The 22,196-nt window shown below is 35.4% G+C and overlaps 1 protein-coding gene across 16 annotated transcripts in view; it reads right to left on the bottom strand.

The window, feature by feature from the left end:
• Positions 1-22,196, bottom strand: part of SYT1 (synaptotagmin 1) — a 588,627-nt gene that overhangs the window by 219,442 nt on the left and 346,989 nt on the right. For all 16 annotated transcript variants that reach the window (XM_063593557.1, XM_055095933.1, XM_055095935.1 and 13 more), the window contains one exon: positions 14,262-14,444. In XM_063593557.1, coding sequence (XP_063449627.1) covers positions 14,262-14,427 — 166 coding nt within the window. In that variant the 5' untranslated portion in view covers positions 14,428-14,444. The remainder of the gene's footprint in view (positions 1-14,261; positions 14,445-22,196) is intronic.

The raw sequence follows: 22,196 nt of genomic DNA, 5'->3' as shown, positions 1-22,196 counted from the left end.
TGTTCTCCTGAACCTGGGTTAGTTGCTAATATTGGCTAAGAATCTGTGAGTGATTAAGACAGCATTATGGATAAATTGCTACCACTTTTGGGCTACTGAAGTATACCAAATAATTTAGGTAGTAATATTTGCGTGATTATAACAGCAGTGTTTTAAATCCACTGCAATAGTTAACTGATTTAAAATAATCTGATCCAAATCCTTACAAAAATAAATTTTTTACATTTTACATTAAATAATTAATTTTTTACATTTTTACATTAAAATAACATTTTACCTTCAAGGCATTGAACAATATGACTAAATCAATTATAGTTTATTGTCCCGAGATCCTGGCTTTTTTCTGAGTTTTTATGGACAGATATAAACTACTTTCAGAAAATGGCATATTTATCAGTTCAAATATATTTCTATTATTCGTTGTCTATTATTATCTTTTTTTTTTTTTTTAAGAAAAACTTGTATGTGTGAAAACAGCTTGAAAGAGAAGAGAAAAAAGGAGAGGGTTCAAGTGGTTTTGAAATTTCTCCCGGGCAACAGTGTCAATGAAAGTGTTGCTTAGTGAGGAAATCTTTCAATGGGCCAATATTTTCTTAATCTTTATTTCAAAGTTACCTAGGTTTACTCAAAAGACAGGCTGGAGAGACACGTGGACTCAGAAGATATCAAGTACAAATCCCTTTATTACAGTATTCTTATAAAGGAAAATCAAAACAAACAAAAATAAAGCCAAGCACTAAAAATATAATGGTATATCTCATACATTCCCTCTGGTTTCTGCTTCTAAATTCTTTACTCAATTTAATAGAAACTAGCACAAACCTGACAGATCAGCAATGCAATAAGAGATCTACATAGTCATGAGTGAGGAGAAACAGCAGTCTCCCAGCTTCTCTTATTCTGTCATCTTTGTAGATTTGTTTTTGTAGTCAGGCTTTGCTTAGTGAAAATGTAGTCTGTGGTTTGCTACGTGGTAAAAACAAAATAGATGTTAAAGCTATTTTAAAGTATATTCATATGGTGTTTCAGCAAAGTAATTCCTGAATTATTTTGGATATAGGTCCAAAATCTTGTTCAAGCCCCTCATTTTCCTCAGGTGTGTTTTCTTAATATCTTTGAAATGCTAATGGAATGTAGCTGAATAAAGTTTAGAAACTTAGTTGCGATTTTAATTTACTTGGTGGCTTTTTGTGCTTACTGTTACTCTGTATTACCTATGCTTTGGAAGTTTATAAAAATCCCTCAACACTAGTTTATAAAACAAAATCCAAGGAGACATATAAACAGCTTTCCTGAAATGTAGCATCAGTAGAATGTACTTTTGTTAGCATTCTACCTTGAATAGAGAATGTTGATAGAGTCCTACTGCACATTTGTTTTTTAAAATCAGTATTACCCCAGTTCATAACAAATATTTTATAATATTCCTTTTTTTCTGTCTCAAAGTGTAAATAAGAATATAATATACCTACCTACGTAATTTTAAAATTAATAAAATGTGTCGACTATAATATAATGGAGAAATGACAGTAATTTATTTAAAAAATTCTATTTCAGTACAAAAATCCTCAGATGCAACTATACAATAAGACACAATGAAATAATCAAATGCTTGAAACTATGTAATACTAAAAAGCATGTTTAGATTTAGAGAAGACAATCAGAAGATTTTTTAAAAATCATAAGAAAATTGGAGATTAAAGGCTAGGTGGACATATAGAATACAAACTAGACTATTCCATGTATTCATATATGAGAGCCATGCAAAAACACTTTGTGTTTATACAGAAAATAGTTTTAGGTTCAGATAATTATAGAAAGGGTTTCCATCTACATGTATGTCCTATGGGGCTTTTGAAATTTGTGTGGGATTCAGAACAATTCTTCATTCTGTGAAACTGTCCCACACTTTACAGGATGTGTAGGGTCCTGTGACCATGCCCTCTAAATGCCAGGAGTTTCCTGCATTTTTAAATATACTGAAAATGACCCCCAAAATATTTACACTGTGTTGTAGGAGCAGTGCCATCTCTATTAAGAACTACTGCTTGGCTGGGCGTGGTGGCTCACGCCTGTAAGTAATTCCAGCATTTTGGGAGGCTGAGGCGGGTGGATCACCCGAGGTCAGGAGTTTGAGACTAGCCTGGCCAATATGATGAAACCCCGTCTCTACTAAAAATACAAAAAATTAGCCAGGCATGGTGGTGAGCGCCTGAAATCCCAGCTACTTGGGAGACTAAGGCAGGAGAATCGCTTGAACCCGGGAGGCGGAAGTTGTAGTGAGCTGGGATTGTGCCACTGCACTCCAGCCTGGGCGACAAAGCAAAACTCTGTCTAAAAAAATAAAAAAATAAAAAAACCCCTACTGCTTTAGGTGAACTTTCTGCCATAGGATTGTTTTTAATGGTAACTCTTAAAACACACATACACGGTAGTACACACACAGACACACTTTCTATATTTTGAGTCAAAATTAAACTAAAATTATAAACTAAAGAAGATGATGAAATAAAATAAGACCTTATACATTTAAGTATCTATGTAATACTGCATTTGAACAAAGCAATCCTTGGCTAAAAAGGTTTGAAAACTACTGCTTTCTAGATCACAGTTTCTCCGAGCATGGCACAAGAACCTCACTGTTTGATTTAATGTTAATTTTTGTAATTTGATATCTAAATAGTTGTTTGTAGCAGTAATTAACCTAGTCTCAAAGGAAACAGCTCCTCCTCCCCGTTTAGGCTGCCCCATGTATTGGAAGGACAGCTTTGCTGTTGTTCCTCATCCCAACACAGTGCCGAGAAGAGAAGATCTGGATTTGATTAATGCCTTTGGTGTCAGACACTTTCAAGATGTGGGGGATACAAAGATGTGTAAGAAAATGGTCCTGCCTTTGGCTAATTTACATTTCAGTGAGAAAGGCAGAAAACCCCAGGTAACCAAAACAGTGAGAGATTTGAATGAAGAGCTCTGAAAGGTTGGAGAAGACTCATATATTTCTGCCTTGGGAAATGAGGGAACCTCTCATCCAAGTGGTGACACTTGAACTGGCTCTTGAATGGCAAAAAAAAACCCCAACAATGTATTAGGGTACTGGGGAAGGGGAATCCAGGAAGAGAGAAAATCATGAGGGGAGACAGTGGTGTAGTGAAGTGCTGGCTGGTTTTGAGAGGCGTTCAAGGTAGTTCACATAACTTGAATGCAGGTACAGAATATGTGGTGAAATCGCTCAAGGAGTCAAGAATAATAGTGAGATTTTTTTATTTGAATGGCTAGGTGAATGAAACTGCCCAAAAAGAGCATGCAGAATAAACATGGAATAGGATTAAAAGAGAAACTCCAGAAAACAAGGACCTCTAATACCTAATGGGAGAAAAGATCATAACAAAAGAAGGACCAGTCAGTGAAGGAGAATAAGGAGGGGAGGAAAGAAGAGAAAGAAAGGAGAGTGGTCCTGGAAGTCAAGAGTTTTCAGTAGATGAAGGCCAATAGTGATAATAATGCAGAAATATCTGAGCAACTGAATATTTGTAATAACCCTCGTAATTGTACATCGGGAAGTATCTGGGGACTTTAGTAAAAAGAATTTTAATAGTATGCAAAGGATGGAAATTAGAGTGAAAGGAATTGAGTTGGTAATGGGAGTTGATAAAACAGATGTCAGGGTCCAGATTACGTTTTTAAATAAGTATGGTAGAGATGTGAAGGGAGGAGACAGAATGATAGCTTGATGGGAGAGGTAAAGTAGGGGAAGAAATTTTTAGAGCATAAAGGTAGAAAACTGGTATCCTTAAGAACCTACGATGTGTGGAATTTTGCTAGGCATTTTCAGATATGTGAATCTTGAGCATGTGTGTAGGCTAAAGGGAATGAAGGAGAGAGAAGGGTAAAATTATAGGACCAAAAAAAAAAAAAAAAAAAAAAGGAGGAGAGGATGAAATAAGAAACACCAAGAGAGAATTTACCTTCTCTAATACAGAGATCATTGGAATGGGATTAAAGAATGCAATGCACTTGTATTTGGCTGCAAAGTTTCCGGAATTTTCTCAATTTGGGTGACTGACCTGAATAGAGGGTTTTTCTAAAATAGAAATAGACTTGTTAAAGTGACAGCTTGAGTTTAATAATAGCTACCATTTATAGAGCGCTTATTCAGTGCCAGACACTCTGCTAACGACTTCACATGCATTGACACCTTTACCAAACAACCCTATGATGGGAGTATTATTTTCATCCCCATTTTATATAGGAGGAAACTGATAGTCAGACAAATTAATTAAGATGCCCAAGGTCACAAAGCCAGTATGCAGTGGAGCTGGGGTTTGAACTCTTGTAGTCTATGTCTAGAGCTTGTATTTTTAATTTCTGAATTAAATTGTCTATCCAATAACATTTCTGCATAAATTATACAACTATTCCTAATCCACTTGCTCTTATTCTGGACTAAGAGTCAAGTTCTGGCTATTTGACTTTCTACTGTGCTTAAAGAAAGGTGCACTCTACTTCAAGAAGCTCATGAATATCAAAGCCTTAATCACAGCTATTCAGATGACATGAGTTCATGCTTTACAGACCAACCATGGCCCTAGTCATATTAAAATCAAAGTTGCAAAATAAAAAAAATTCTAAAAAACCTTGTCTGCTTCATTTAGATAACAGTGTGAAGAGTGAATTGAAAGATAAAAATGCTAAGCGTTTACCATTTCCTTCTCCTTTTTTTAAAAAAAATTTAAGCCCTGTGGTATTATGGATGATATCATCAGGCAATTTGGTTTGAATATGTTTCATGCTGGACTGTGCAGATTACCCAACTAATGACATGCACACTCCTTGCCATTGTGACAGCCCTCTTGTTACAAGTGGGAATTTCAAGTGACAGACTAAAGCTGTTTGCTGTCAATTTTGCAAAAACACATCTGCCAGATAGCCAAGATTTAGTTCAGAGACTGAAATCGATTAATATCCTAATTTGTTACCCATCATTAGCATCACAGTATGTTATGCCAAGTCAAAAGTGATAACCTTTATATATCATATGCTCCTAAAGGAATTTGATTTTAAGGATATGTTTTATTTTTGTTTAGTATTGCCTCCTGCATATAAATCCTATTAGAAATGTCAATTATACAGGCAGGAAAAATTATGATGGATTAAAATGAAAGTGTAAAATACATACTATTACACACTTTTAATAAATGGCATGGCTTTTATTTATGATGCTGTGTTTTCTAACATTGATTTAACATACCACTTTAAATAAATGGCATGGCTTTTCTTTACGATGCAGTGTTTTCTAACATTGATTTACCATACCACTTTAAGGTTTTAGTTACCTTACTTTTTTCTTCCTGTTAAATCAAGGAGAGTGCTAGCAACATAATATTTTTTAGGGGTGGTACTCAGATTCTTTGACATTCTATTATTTTAGGTTGCTGGTCAAAGGCAAATCTCCACGGACAAGCAGATTGTTTATCTGGTCTGATTTCCAGTGCCCAATAGAGGGACACAGGACTAAGACAATGGTTTGGGAAGGAAAAAGATGAGATTACCCAAGAGAAACAAAAGAAAGGAGAGTTTCATAGATAATTTTTTTCCAGCTGATTGCTTTCCTACTAATGAATAGGGAAGAAAAAAAATAAAGTAATAGCTGGCTCTGAGTGAGAAAGGCTAAAAGATGGAGGAGTTGTGACCAAAGAAACAATTACATTTTCAATGTTTATGACATAGTCAAGCATTAAAATGATGCTTTCATAAGTGTTGGAAATTTAAAATGTATGATTTAGTAAGATGCTTAAATTTGTCAGCATATTAAGGCCTCAAAGTCTAAGAGGAATGGCTCAGGATACAAGTTAAATTGGTTGTTATTAATCCACTCATTCATCAAATATGTATTTAGTGCCTCGTATGTGCCAGGCATCAGCATAAACAGACCCAACATATTGCCTTCATAGAGCTTACATTATTTTGGAAGAAGCTAGAGCAATTTAAAACGAAATAATAAAATACATGATATTTCAGATATTGCTAAGTAATATGGTGGGAAATAAAGCAAGGATGGGGGACAGGAAATACTGGCAAAGATGGGGTGAGATGAACGGATTGCAATTTTAAATAGTGTGGTTGGGGAGGTGCTAACATTGGGCAAAGACCAAAAGGAAATGGGTAAATGAGTTAGGCTCGTATATGGGGAGCATTTCAATCCTATACTTATCAGCCTTGCCATGTGTCTCATATTGTTTATTCTTCCAGAGAGGAAGATGGTGTTAAAAGCCAAGATATGAATTTGATTTATGTTGTTCATTACTTTCTCTGCTTCTCTAGAACACATTTCTCCTATGTAAACATTTTGATAAAATATTCCTTAAGTGAAAGTTTGCACCCATAATATATGTATTTGGTTTATGCCTGGTAGTTATGACCTCAAAGTTATATCAAAAGTACCCGGAGTTTGCATATCAGTCCATTAACTCAGCAGCAGAGCAAGGACAAGAACTGAGATTTTGTGTTTCCCATTCTAGTGTTCGATGTATTGGACCATCTTCATCTCTACTGGCTTACAAGTCTTCCTGCTAAGAATGGTAATTACTGACAACTGTGCTAAGTGTGTGTCTTAGATCAACTTGAACTTCTTAAAAGTGGACAGACAAATTAACAAGTTGCTGATTAATGAGGAATAAGAAGCTGATTCCTTGTATGCTTCATTTAGTTTTTCAGTGTCCTTATAGAATAATTCTCTTATAAATCTCTCATCCGGATTATTGCAACAACCTGCTTTCTCTTCTACCCTTGCCTCTCTATAGCCTGCTACCCCTGCCTTTTTTTTTTCCACTGTAGCAAGAATAATCTTTTAAAAAACTCAAGTCAGGGCTGGGCGCAGTGGTTCACGCCTGTAATTCCAGCACTTTGGGAGGCCAAGGTGGGCAGATCACCTGAGGTTGGGAGTTCGAGACCAGCCTGACCAACATGGAGAAATCCCGTCTCTACTAAAAATACAAAAAATTAGCCGGGCGTGGTGGTGCATGCCTGTAATCCCAGCTACTTGGGAGGCTGAGGCAGAAGAATCGCTTGAACCCAGGAGATGAAGGTTGCAGTGAGCTGAGATCGCGCCATTGCATTCCAGCCTGGGTAACAAGAGTGAAACTCTGTCTCTAATAATAATAATAATAATAATAATAATAATAAAATAAAAAATGAAACAAAACAAAAAAACCACCCGTCAGATCATGGGACACCTCTGCTCAAAAAGGGATTTTATTTCACTCAGTGTAAAATCTAAGTTCTTTAGAACAATTGACAAGGCCCCACATGACATGGCTTCTGCTACATTCAAATTTATCTTCTGCCAGTCTCCACCTCATTCAATCTACTTAAGGCACACTGGGCTTCTTGCTCTTCCAGGTAGATTCTTACCTAAGGGCCTTGGTTCTATTTGCCAGGTTTTGTGATAGCTTCTCCTCCACTTCCTTCAGATCTCCTTATGAAGGAAACCAGCCCTGGTCATCCCCAAAATAACAATCTTTTATGCTTTTCCCCTTCCCTATTACATTTACACTATTATATTTTTCCTTACATCATTTATTAATATATATTTTCCTCTTTATTAATTTCTAACTTCTTTTCCTCACTAGAATATAAGCTCTGTGAGTGCTAAATATTTGTTCTCAGCATTTGGGAAAGTGCCTAGTACATAGTAAGTATTCATACTTGAAGAAAAAAGACTAAGTTGTAGTTTAAGATTCAAATTATATGCAACTGGAACTGAGGCAGAGCAAGATGGAGGAGTAGGGCTCTCCAGATACCATCTCCGACAAAATCATAAGTTTGAACAACTATCCATGCATGAAAATAACTTCACAAGAGCTAAGGAAACCACATGAAAGCTCACAGTAACTGGTAGTAGCATAATAATAAGAAAAAATGCATTGAAGAGATAGGAAGGACAGTTCTACAACACCTGCATCACTCTTTCCCTAGCCCCAGGCAGCACAGGTGCAGAAAGAGATACCGTCAACTTGGGGGAAAGAGAGGGAAGCGACCACAGGACTTTGCTTTGGACCCTAGCATTGCAACTGCACAGTAAAACTCAGTACCAGGCAGACTCCCATGGCCTTATATTCAAGACCTACACTGGTGACTGAGCCTCTAAACTTGCCTTGGTGCCAGGAGGGACCACAAAGCCCCAGGCTTCAGGCTTGTATGGCAAACTTGATCTCTGGTATGTATCGCCACTGGGTTGGTATCAGTGGTCTTGAGCTTCAGGTCACCCTCAGCAGCAGGCAGCATTAGTGGCCCTTGGCTTTAGCTGTCCCAGTACTGTGCTTGCTGTTGTGGACCTCAGGCTTCTGGCAGCACTCTTATGGCCACAATTGCCCTGAGATTCTGGAAGTGCCATGCTGGCCACAGCTGTCCCAGGCTTTGGTCTGCCCCAGTGCCATACCTGCTGTAGTGGGCCCTAGGCTTCTGGCAGCACTGCACTGGCTTCAGCTGCATCCGGCTGCTAGAGCACCTTAGTGTCTTTCCATTTGCATCTGCCCCAGGCTTCTTGCCCACTCCAGTGCTTCACCTGCCACAGTGGGCCCCAGGCTCTGGCGATGCCATGCTGGCTGCAACTGTCCTGGGCTTCTGATGCACTCTAGCACCACACCCTACTGCAGGGCTTTCACAGACAAAGCCTGTCTATGAAGACTGTGAAGACTGAAGTAAGTGCCTATTTCTTCAAATGCACAGACATTGATACATCATCATAAAGATCAAGAAGAATCAGGGAAACAAATCACCAAAGGAAAAAACTAAGGTGCAAGTGATGACCGTAAATAAATGGAGAGGTATAAAATGCCTGACAAATAATTCCAAATAACTAAGGAAGCTCAGTGAACTTCAAGAAAACAAAATGAGAAAATAATATGAGACCAGAATAAGACATTTAATAGAGGTTTAAATAATAAAAAAGTATCTTGAAGCTAAGAAATACAATGAATGAAATGAAAAGTGGAGTCAAGAAAAATATAATGAAAGAAAAAAAATGCAGTAGAGGGTATTAACAGCAGAACTGGTCAAACAGAAGAAAGAATCCTTGATTTTGAAGACAGGTTATTTAAAAATAGAGAAGAAAAAAGAATGAGAAGAAATGAAGAAAGCTCATGGGATTTATGGGACAGCATCAACAGAGCAAACAATCAAGCCATAGGAGATAAAAAAGAAGACAGAGACAAAGAGTGGGGAGCTTATTTAAAGTAGGCCAGGTGCAGTGGCTCATGCCTGGAATCCCAGCACTTTAGGATGCCAAGGTGGATGGATCACCCAAGGTCAGGAGTTCGAGACCAGCTGGGCCAACATGGTGAAACCCCGTCTCTACTAAAAATACAAAAAATTAGCTGGGCATGGTGGTGGACACCTGTAATCCTAGCTACTTGGGAGGCTGAGGCAGGAGAATCGCTTGAACCTGGGAGGTGGAGGTTGCAGTGAGGCAAGATTGTGCCACTGCACCTCAGTCTAGGTAACAAGCAAAACTCCATCAAAAAAAAAAAAAAAGAAAAAAGAAAAAAGAGTAAATAAATAAATAGTAGCAGAAAATTTCTTAAACCTGGAGAAAGATGTAAGTATCCAGATACAGAAAAATCAGAGGTCTCCAATTAAATTCATTCAAAATAAGACTACCCCAAGACATATACTCAAGTTGTCAAGGATCAAAGACAAAAAAGAGGATCCTGAGAGCAGCAAGAGAAAAGAAGCAAATAATATATAAGGAAGTTCCAATACATCCAGCAGCTGACTTTTCAACAGAAATTTTATAGGCCAGGAGAGAGTGGAATATTATAAAACATGCTGAAGAAAAAACTGCCAACAGAGAATAGTGTACCCAGCAAAGCTATCTTTCAGAAATAAAGGAGAGATAAAGGCTTTCCTAGACAAACAAAAGTTGTGGGAATTCATTACCACCAGGCCTGTCTTATAAAAATACTAAGGGGAGTTCTTCAAGTTGAAAAAAAAAAGTTGCTAATGATTAACACAAAAACGTTTAAAAGTATAAAATTTGCTGGTAAAAGTAAGTACACAGTCAAATGCAGAATACTATAACACTGTAATCCTGGTGTGTCAATTACTTATAACTTCAGTATGAAGGCTAAAAGGCAAAACAATTAAAAATAATAAGAGCCACAATAATTTTTTAAAGGAATATGCAATATAAAATATGTAAATTTTGACATAAAAATTCAAAATGTGGACAGTAGAGGAGTAAAATTGTAGAGGTTTTTTCATGATCAATTTGTTTTCAGCTTAAAATAACCTGTTATAACTATAGATGTTTTTTGAAAACCTCATGGTAACCACATAGAAGAAACCTCTAGCTGATATACAAAAAATGAAAAGCAAGGAATCAGACATACCACTAGAGAAAAATCATTTAGCCACAAGGGAAGACAGCATGAGAGAAAAGAGAGAAATAAACAATGTACAAAATAACTAGAAAACAATTAATAATATGGCAGTAGTAAGTATTGATAATTACTTTAAATGTAAATAGGTTAAATTCTCCAATCAAAAGGCATAGAGTGACTGAATGGATTTTAAAAAGATCCAGCTACATGCTGTCTACAGTTCACCTGTAAGGACATACAGAATAAAGGAATGAAAAAAGATATCTAATTCAAATGGAAACCAAAAGAGAGCAGGAATAACTATATGTGTATCAGATCAAATAAAATAAAAGCAAAAGTTGCAAAAAGAAATAAAAAGGTCATTATATAATGATAAAAATGGTCAAAATTCAGCAAGAGAATATAATAATTGCAAACATATATGCACCTAACATTGGAGCACCTAAATATGTAAAGCAAATATTAATAGACCTGAAGGGAGAGATCAACTGTAATACAATAATAGTGACTTAACACCCCATTTTCAGTAATGGACAGATCATCCAGACAGGAAATCAGTAGGGAAACATCACCTAAACTACAATCTGCATCTAATCAGCCCAACAGACATATACAGATTATTCTGTCCAACAGCTACAGAATACACATTCTTCTCAACTGCACATGAAACATTCCTCAGAATAGATCGTATGTGAGGCCACAAAATAAGTCTTAATAAACTTAAGAAGATTAAAACCATATCAAGTTATTTTTTTCTGACCATGATATAAAACTAGAAAGCAAAAAAAGAAGGGACTTTAGAAAAAATGCACAAATACATGGAAATTAAACAACATACTCTTGAATAAATAATGAGTCACTGAAGAAATGAAAAAGGAAACAAACATTTCTTGAAGACAAAAAATTTCTTAAGACAAATGAAAAAGAAAACAGAATATAGCAAAACCTATGCAATACAGCAAAAGCAGTTCTAAGAGGGAATTATAGAAATAAATGTCTATTCCATCAAAGGAAGAAAAATCTTAAATAAATAGCCTAATGTTGAACCTCAAGAAATTAGAAAAACAAAGACAAACTAAGCTCAAATTTAGTAAAGGAAGGAAACAACAAAAATCAGAGCAGAAAGACATGAAATAGAGACTACAGAAACAACAGAAAAGATCAACAAAACTGAGATCAACAAAACTGCGTTTTTGAAAGTTAAACAAAATTGACAAACCTTTAGCAAGCCTAGCTAAGAAAAAAAAGAGAGAAGACTCAAATAAATAAAATAAGAAACAAAAAAGGAGATATTGCAACTGATACAATAGAAATGCAAAGGCTCATGGGACTCTTATGAACAATTATATACCAACAAATTGGATAACCAAGAAAACATGGATATGTTCCTTGATACATACAACCTACCAAGGTTGAATTATGAAGAAATAGAGTATCTTAATAGATCAGTAATGAACAAAAGATTGAATCAGTAATAAAAAATCTCCCATAAGTGAAGACCTTATATCTTCATTGCTAATCTCTATGAAACATTTGAAGAACTAATACCGTTTCTTCTCAAACTCTTCCAAAAATGGAAGAAGGAATACTTCCAAACTCATTTTACAAAGCCAGAAAAGCCCTGATAGAAATGCCAGACAAAGACACTACAAAATACCAATTACATTCTTCACAGAAATAGAAAAAACAAAATTAAAATTTGTATGGAACCACACAAATCCCTAAATAGCCAAAGTAATCTTGAGCAAAAAGGACATTGCTGGAGGTATCACACTACCTGACTTCGAAATATACTACAGAGTTATAGTTTTATACTATAGAGCTATAGTAATCAAAACAGCATGGTACAAGCATAAAAACAGACACATAGACGATGAAACAGAAAGAGAACCCAGAAAGAAATCCACACATTTACTGCCAACTCACTTTCAACAAAAGAGCCAAGAACCCACAATGGAGAAAGAACAGCCTCTTTAGTAAATGGTGTTGGGAAAACTGGATATCCACATGCATAAGAATGAAACTATACTCTATCTCACAACATGTACAAAAATCAACTAAAATGAATTAAAGATTTAAATATAAGATTCAAAATTATGAATCTAGAATAAAATGCAGAATAAAAATTTTATGACATGGTCTTGACAATAACTTTTTGGATATGACCCAAAAAGCACAGGTAATAAAAGCAAATAGACGAATGGGATTATATCAAACTAAATAGCTTCTGCACAGGAGAGGAAACAATCAACAAAATAAAGGGGCAATCTACAGAAGGGGAGAAAATATTTGCAAACTATACATCTGATAAGGGGTTAATATCCAAAATATATAAGGACCTCAAACAGCAAGAAAACAAATAACCCAATCAAAAGAAGGGCAAACGACCTGACTAGACATTTCTCAAAAGAAGACATTTAAATGGTCAACAGAAATATGAAAAAACGCTTAATACCACTAATTATCAAGGCAATGCAAATTAAAGCCACAACGAAATATCACCTCAAACCTGTTAGAATGGCTATTATCAAAAAATCAAATATAAGTGTTGGCGAGGATGTGGAGAAAAGGGAACCCTTGCACACTGTTGGTGGGAATGTAAATTACTACAACCACTATGGAAAATAGTATGGAGATTTCTTTAAAAATTAAAACTAGAACTACCATATGATCCAGCAATCCTACTACCCAGTATATATGCAAAGAAATGAAATCAATATGACAAACAGATATCTGCACTCCCATGTTTGTTGCAGAATTTTTCACAATAGCCAAGATATGGAATCAACCCAAGTGTCTTATCAGTGGATGAATGGACTGTGGTACATCCACTTGAAAGATAGATACCATTCAGCTATAAAAAAATGAAATCCTGGTATTCGTGACAACATGAATGAGCCTGGTGAACATTGTTAAGTGAAATAATCCAGGCACAGAACATAAATAATACATGATCTCACTCATATGTGAAATCTAAAAAAGTTGATTTCATAGAAGTAGAGAGTAGAATGGTGGTTACCAGTGGCTGTGGTGATTGTGGGGAGGTGGCAATTGGGGAGATGTTGGTCGAAGAATACATTTCAGTTAGAGAGGAGAAATAAGTTCGAGAGATCTTTTGTACAACATGATGTTTACTGTCTACAACATGATATTTTGGTACATTGTGGAATAACTGAATCCTGCTAACTGACATATGCATAATCTCACATAGTTATTTTTGTGGTGAGAACACTTTATATTCACGCTCTTAACATTTTTCTGGAATACACCATAGATATATTATTAATGATAGCCAACATGTTGTACAATAGTATGATTTTATCTGTCAGTGTAAAAATAAAATTAAAAAATTAAATGTCACTGATTAGACATAGTGCTATACTTATCCAAATAAACTTACGTGCAGTTTTTTTTTAATGACAATAAGGAAACTTTAAAAAATAACAATAAGATTTTTAAATGACGAATGACAGAAAATCAAACCTGCGATATTGGGAAAGCAAACCTTAGCTATTGTTCAGAAACAATCTTCGCAATGAAATAATTTCATAAATGCAAATCCAAAATAAATATAACAGAACCCATAAACATTAATATTCTTGAGAGAAACAGACACCAAAGAAAAGAACCTACCTGTATTAAATACAAGCTGCAGACTTTTTTTTTTTGTAAACTGGATTTTCATTTATGAAGTACATTTAAAGACAAAAAGAACATTCCATTTCCAAGAATATTTCATTTTATATTGGGATACTATCATTCCCATAGTAATAAATTAAATGTAAATTTATAGTATATTAAATGGAGTTCTGCTTTCTTTCCAATGGATGGGGTATGTTTAAACCACTTATTTTTACTCAAGTACTAATATAGAATACTCACATGGAATTTTATGCAACTCATTCATAAACTTCTCCTTCAGCTTAGAAAATGCATCTTCCTTTCCTTCTCCAGGACTGGCTGGCTCTGTGGCATTGCTTGGCAGAACAGTCGCGACAGTGGTGACTGGCGGGGCTGCCAGGGCCTCATGGTGACTCTCGCTCACCATTTTAGGTTCAGGTGAAGCTGTGAGGGGAGGGAAGCAAAGACAGAACAATTCAAAATGGCTTAACTGCTCCCACATCAAAGGTATCCCAGAGATGAAACAACATCAGAGGTGGCACCTGCTCACTGGGTAAATAGTCCATCATTAGCATATTGCTTTGTGTTGGTTCATGAAATATTTATGGAACCACAGCGAGTGAGGAGTTCTTCCCCAGAAGGTAAGACCAGACATAGTTACTGAATAGCATTCTATTCCAGCAATACTATGTATACTGTCAAATCTATTAGTTATTTATACAGCCAATTATTTGCTGTGTAGATTTAACTTTTAATCCATATCTTACCAAAACGTGTATGAAACAATTCTTGATGAAATACATGCTTTATACTTTAAATATTTTGTATTTTCTAAAAGGAAGAAAGAGATAAAATATTTGTATTGGAAATGTTGATAAATGATAACATGTACTCAAAATGCTAGTGACTTTAAAAATGGTTATAAGTAATATTATTCATAATATTGATACTCTAAGATGTTATGAATATATTATAGTAATTGGTTCTTGAATCTTATTTATTGATGGTAAGTTTTCACCACAGTCACTTTTTTCACATTTATTATACACAATACTCTGATCAATAATTTACTTGTCTTGCTGGGTAATTATTTAAGTCACTATAAATGTGGCATGGTTGACTATATACATCAAGGTGCTGCTAATGAAACATAACTTATAAGTTTAGATATTTTACTTTATTTAGCTTATTTAATTAGAATATTTTATTTTATTAATGTATTCAATTATTTTAAGTATTTGTTTACCTCCAAAATATGCCAAAATAATTAATAATCAATACAAACAGCTGTGAATTCAGAAGACATCAGTTCTCATCCTCTTCACTAGTTAAATAAACTTTAACAGGGCATTTGACATCCTAATTTATCCACCTTCTGGAATATGAAGAACTAAAACCTGCCCTTCCTGGATTTTTCTTAGAATACGTCAAGGTACAAATGTAAGGAAGGTATTCTAAGGGAGTAGAAATGAACGAATATTCTCCATTCTAAAAATATTCCAGACTTTGTAATTTTCGTGCACAACTTAAGATTTCAGGCTTTCTGAGGAAAGAATGGGCATGATTTGGGGCAGAAACAGATAAGTAAAGAGGCCTGGACAGGATTCACTTCACATTCTTAACAAGAAAGTAGATGAACTTATAAAAACCTTTTAATTTGCAAAGACGTGGAGATAACCAGCAAACAAGATTTTTAAAAAAATGAAACTTAGTCTGGGCATGGTGGCCCACTCCTGTAATCCCAGCACTTTGGGAGGCTGAGGCAGGCGGATCACTTGAGGTCAGGAGTTCGAGACCAGCCTGGCCAACATGAAGAAACCCCATCTCTACTAAAATATAAAAATTAGTCAAGTGTGGTGGCAGGCACCTGTAATCCCAGCTAGTCGGGAGGCTGAGACAGGAGAATCGCTTGAACCCGGTGGCGGAGGTTGTAGTGAGCCAAGATTGTGCTACTGCACTCCAGCCTGGCTACAAGAGCGAAACTCTGTCTCAAAAAAAAAAAAAAAAAAAAGAAATGCAAACGATTTGTGAGTTGGTTATGCATAGTTACATATTTAGTGAAAGTACAATTGAAAATAGAATAATCTCAGATGCATAAGATTCTTATTAAAATCTTAATCAAAATCCAGAGATTTTGGATCTACTTCCAGGAGATCATGGCTGAGGCTAACACATATACATAGATAAGAATTTTTATTTTATAATTGTCTATTTCTCTCTCTCTCTTTTATGAGATAGGGTCTTGCTCTGTTGTTAGGCTGGAGAGCAGTGGCGAGATCATAGCTCATTGCAGCCTTGAGCTCCTGGGCTCGCATGATCCTACTGGTTTCAGCCTTCTCAAGTATTGGGATTACAGGTGTGAGCCACCGCACCTGGCCTTGTTCTCTTTTTTAAGTTTTTAATTTTCCATTACTAGCTACCAATATAATCCTAAAGGGTAGAATTGGACAGATATCGGCTCAGATCTTCTTCGTTTTTCAGTTTCTTCTTTTGTAAAATGAGGATAATCAGACCAAATCTGTAAGGTTTTTACGAGTATGAAATAATTTATGCAAAAAATGTAGCATAGTGTCCGGCATATTAATTTGTTCCATTGATCCATTGTTCAATTGATCCACTGGCATATTGGTTTGTTCCAGAGATCAGTGGATCAATGGAACAAACTACCAGTGGATCAATCAATTGATTGATCAATTGATTTATCCACACATCTCTAATAGCACTTGGCCTCCCAGAATTGTCCAGAATGTGGAAACTTTTTGTTTCCAACTCAAGTCATGTCCCAGAAGCTTTTTCTGATTATCTGATTTTGTTCAGTTTAGGAGCTCATCTCCCTGGAAAACTCTGAAGTTTTGTTTGCTCTGTTGATACAACTTGGGTAAAACTGTTGATATTAATGATGTCCTAACTTCTGTATTTCATTGAGTCAGCCAGACCAAAATTGTACACACACACACACACACACACACACACACACACACACACACACATATTATTACAGGCATGTATTCAAAAAATTAATTTTTCCTTTGCTGTGAGAAACACCAGATGTGACACACATTATTACTTATCTCTGTACAGGATAGTTGAAGATATTTGAGGACTTATGGCTTACTGTAGAATTTAAAGGAAATGATTGAGTTCAATGAAAATAGCTAAGTACAATAGCTTCATCATTACATTAAAGGTATATTGCTCAACTATGTTTCTGCTTAATTTTTGTCCAGTTGTAGAGGTGGGATATTGTTGCTGGTCATTCAGACTGATGTTCAGCTCCTACTTTCAAGTGATTACACAGTTGTTTCTAGCCTTTGTGTGTACTGATAGCTGGATCCTCCTTCACTTCTTGAGTTGCTAAATAGTTTTCATTTTACTCCAGCTTACAATTGCACATAAAAAATTTCTACATATAGTTTGAAAGACATAAAAGACTATAGGAACAATAAGACTTTTGCTAAACAGGGTCAACATTTAGAAAATGTTCTTAAAGTTACCCAGCTTTTTTTTTAAGGGAAGCAAAGAATGTTTCTATAATTTCCAAACCAATCCTCTATAAACATAAAATACCCTTGAAAGGTGTTCATCAAAAAAGTAAGAGCTATAAGTTTTTAACTCTTACCAGCCAATGATATCATCCCTGTTATTTCTTATTTTTTAATCAAAAAAAGATTGTAAGAAATATAGACAAAGTTCTTTTGACTTAGTGCATACCACCATGAAATTTAAAAAAAATCATAAAATACAAAAATGTTGTGGGTAATTGAGGATCTAATATACTGACAAAAACTAAGGGATTGCTTAGTGTTTCATTTTTATTCCTTCATATCTTGAGAGATAATATTGTTTGTAAATAGCAAACCTAAGAATAGTTACTTGGTTCTTGAAAATTCATATTTGTGGAAATAAAATGCTTATCAGGAGGCATCATTTTGTGGATGAAAAAATTAGCTGATTATTCCGTCCTGGCTAATGTGATGACTTCATTTTTTGTTTTTTATTTTTTTGAGACAGAGTATCGCTCTGTAGCCCAGGCTGGAGAGCAGTGGTGCAATTTCTGCTCACTGCAACTTCCATCTCTTGGCTTCAAGCAATTCTGCCTCGGCCTCCTGAGTAGTCAGGATTACAGGCACCCACCAACACACCTGGCTAATTTTTGTATTTTCAGTAGAGACAGAGTTTCACCATGTTGGCCAGGCTGGTCTCAAACTCCTGACCTCAAGTGATCCGCCCGCTTCGGCCTCCCAAAGTGTTGGGATTACAGGCGTGAGCCATCAGGCGCCCAGCCCGATGACTTTATATTCTTTTATGTACATAGTTTGGTTATTCAGAAAAAAAAGATATTCTACTCAGTCTTTAAAAAATAAGCTAACAGTTATTGAGCACCCGCTAAGTGGTTTACACATATTAAAGCATATAGTATTTCATATTATTCCCATTAATAATTATCACCCATTTCATAGGTGAGGAAAGTAAGTCATAGGAGGTTATACAGTAAAAGCCAGACAGTTAAAGTCATATAGTAGTAATTAATGGAGTTGCGATTTGAACCAAGGTGTCTTAGCCACTATAGTATCAAGAGACTTGTAAACTATGAGACAAGTATCCAATATAATCCTGTTTTTTGGAGGAGTTTTTGGATACAACCCATAGTTAAGAGGTTATTTTACATTGTCATCCAGTATACACACTCTGTCTGCCTAGATATTATATACTGAAGAGAAGTTTCACATAAAAACACTTCTGTGAAATACTTGGATAAATTCAATTCTACTCTATTCTTTATCACTAAAAAATTCTAGTTGTATCTCAAAGTTGTGTACATTAGTTTCACAATCCACTCATGATTTGATACCTGCAGTTTGAAAAACCACTAAAATAAAGGACATATTAATATAAAATAACACCAAAAGGGGCTAATACTAATGATTCCATTTATTAGGCACCTACTTTGTGCCAAAATACTGTTGTTGATATTTAAGGAGAAAATTCTCAATTCCTATTACAACCCTGAAAAGTAACTCAATCTTATTTTACAGAAGTAACTGGAGTGTGGCTTTCCCAGGATTAAGTGATTGGTCCTACACAGATTTAACCTGATCCAAGGTTGCTTCTACTGGTCTACTCTACTAATAACATTTAAGCATCATTAAACAATTAAATCAGTACTGAAGAAGTATTTATGATTTTCTTTTGAATCTATCTGCCAGTAAATGGAAGACAAAAGTCATCTTACTGAAAGGAAACATAGTACTTAATTCTAGAGACACAGTCATTTAGTTTGTTAAAGTGGAATTCAGCATCCTGAAATATACCAAGAAAAATATTATTGAATAGAAAATTAAATTATCAAGAAAAATATTATTGAATAGAAAATTAAATTATGTTCTAAAAGAAAGTCCAGCACAAGCAATTTTCTTTCTTTTTTTCATTTTACTTTAAGTTCTGGGATATATGTGCAGAACGTGCAGGTTTTTTACATAGGTATACGTGTGCTGTGGTGGTTTTAAGCACCGCATGCATTAGGTATTTGTCCTAATGCTCTCCCTCCCCTTGCCTCCCACCCCTGAAAGGTCCGGGTGTCTGATGTTCCCCTCCCTGCATCCATGTGTTCTCATTGTTCAACTCCCACTTATAAGTGAGAACATGCAGTGTTTGGTTTTCTGTTCTTGTGTTAGTTTGCTGAGAATGATGGCTTCCAGCTTCATCCATGTCCCTGCAAAGGACATGAACTCATTCTTTTTTTATAGCTGCATAGTATTCCACAGTGTATATGTGCCACATTTTCTTTATCCACTCTATCATTGATGGGCATTTTGGTTGGTTCCAAGCCTTTGCTATTGTAAATAGCAGCACAAACAATTTTCAAAGAAAGAAATACAAACTCCTTTACCTCCTGACAAAAACTAAAAGCAAAATCTTTAAAAATGTAATTTCACAAATAAAGAACTGAAAATTAAAATAACAGTGGGATGACATATTCATTTATAAATCTGGCTAAATATAGATAGTGAAGGTGAGGGTACAAGAAACTGGGCAGTTAGGAAGGAGACTAGATTAGGAGGATACTTTATAGATACCAAACTAACAGAACACATCAAAAACTTTAGAAAGGGTCATTTTTCTTCTAGGAATTCTCAATAAAAAATTAATCTTAAATGGATATAAAAGCAATTTAATATAAGGATGTTTGTAGTAACATTATTTACAATATTAGAAGTGCCAGAAATTATCCAACAGAGAGACCTCCTAATTATAATGATCTATAAAATGATGTTATAAAAAGTATCTAAAAGGTAGCCATCTATAAACCTGGAAATACATGGGAGTGTTAGGTAAAAACACAAATTATGAGACAGTATATAAAGTGTCCAGTTTCTCTTTAAGAAATCTTTTGCAGAGAAGAGGCTGGAAAGATGCATTATAAAGTGTTAGCCTTGTGGAAGAATACCCACTTTTCCCCTATATGTCTACATTCTCAAAATATTGTAAACCTGAATTATTTTAAATTACAAAAAGAAAAAAAAATCTTTAAAACTTTTATTCTGGAGAAAACTGGATCTTGCAGAAGAGGTTTAATTTCCTCATGTCAGATTTTCAAAAAAAAAAAAACTTTAAAATGTAATTCAGAAGCTAAATCTCAAGAATGAATGATGCAGCTACATATTTAGCCAATATGTAAAATGGCCACTGGCTAAAATACAATGTAGAAAAGATATGAAGGTATCATTAAAATTTATACTTTTGTTAGAACTAGAATTTGATCCAGCAATCTCATTACTGGGTACCTTTCCAGAGGAAAATAAGTCATTATATGAAAAAGATACTTGCACATGCATGTTTATAGCAGCACAATTCGCAATTGCAAAATCATGGAACCAACCCAAATGTCCATCAATCAATGAGTGGATAAAGAAACTGCGGTATATTTATACAATGGAATACTACTCAGCCATGAAAAGGAATGAATAAACGGCACTTGCAGCAACCTGGATGAGATTGGAAACTATTATTCTAAGTGAAGTAACTCAGGAATGGAAAACCAAATATTGTATGTTCTCACTGATATGTGGGAGCTAAGCTATGAGGATGTAAAGGCATAAGAATGATTCAACAAACTTTGGGGACTTGGGAAAAGTGGGAGAGGGGTGAGAGATAAAAGACTACAAATATGGTGCAATGTATACTGCTTGGGCTATGGGTGCACCAAAATCTCACAAATCACCACTAAGGAACTTACTCATGTAACCAAATACCACCTGTACACCAATAAGTTATGAAAAATGAAAAAAAATGAGATATGAAAAAAAGTTTATAGTTTTGTGGTATAAAATGAGGAAAATCAGGACTTTGATTGCTATGACAACTTCCCTCTGTCCCCTTAGAAATTATTCTTCTTAGTAGGACTTTAATTATACCTATCTCTAGATCTACAAATTAATATAGATTTCTCAGATTACATAGTAAGATAGTCTACTATACTGCAATAGCATCATGATTTTTAGACAAAGCATTATTTCCATCTCTATTTAAGTATTGTATTTTATAACAATAGCATGCAAAATTAAAGCACATACAGGAGGAGGTCGAAAAAATATTACTAAAAAAAGTCTTCTAATGCAGAAAAGTCCCATATTGAAACTAACTCTTGGAATAATTATTAAAAAGAAGCTGGAGATATTATGGAAGGTGTTAGAGTATATTTTGAGGTGGAGGGCAGAATGTAGTGATTTTATTCCATCCAAGTTTTCCTTGATCTGCTGTGGGTATAGGTAGAATCCGTAAGTGAGGGCCAGGTCTATTCACTTCTTCCCATGCCCTGGGGCTTTCAAGAATAAGGATTTCAGCCTCTTCCTTCAGCTTCAGGCAGTGCTGCCTGCTCACAGCCAGAGAGTCACTCCAAAGAAATTGCCCTTGACCAAAAGCAGCTGCCTTGCTGAAGGTTAAACCCCCTTACCCAGGAATGGCCTTCACACAATGAGTGGTGGATGCTGGCCTCGATTTAGTTCATCTCTGAAGGACACTGCAGGATCAGCCTGTTGTAATGGCATATCAGTTCAGCAAGCATCTCCCCTTCTGCACATCTGCTTTCTTCAGTTTCTTACATGGAGAACATTTCCTAGTAAACTACCTCTGATTGAGAGCAGGTTCCCAGGGAATCTGACCTATAACACCTACTCTGAAATATTTTTGGAAAAA

This window comes from Pan paniscus, chromosome 10, assembly GCF_029289425.2.
Source record: "Pan paniscus chromosome 10, NHGRI_mPanPan1-v2.0_pri, whole genome shotgun sequence".
NCBI lineage: Eukaryota > Metazoa > Chordata > Mammalia > Primates > Hominidae > Pan > Pan paniscus.
The sequence above is the reverse complement of the archived record's forward strand: the minus strand, read 5'-3'. Positions and strand labels throughout refer to the sequence as shown.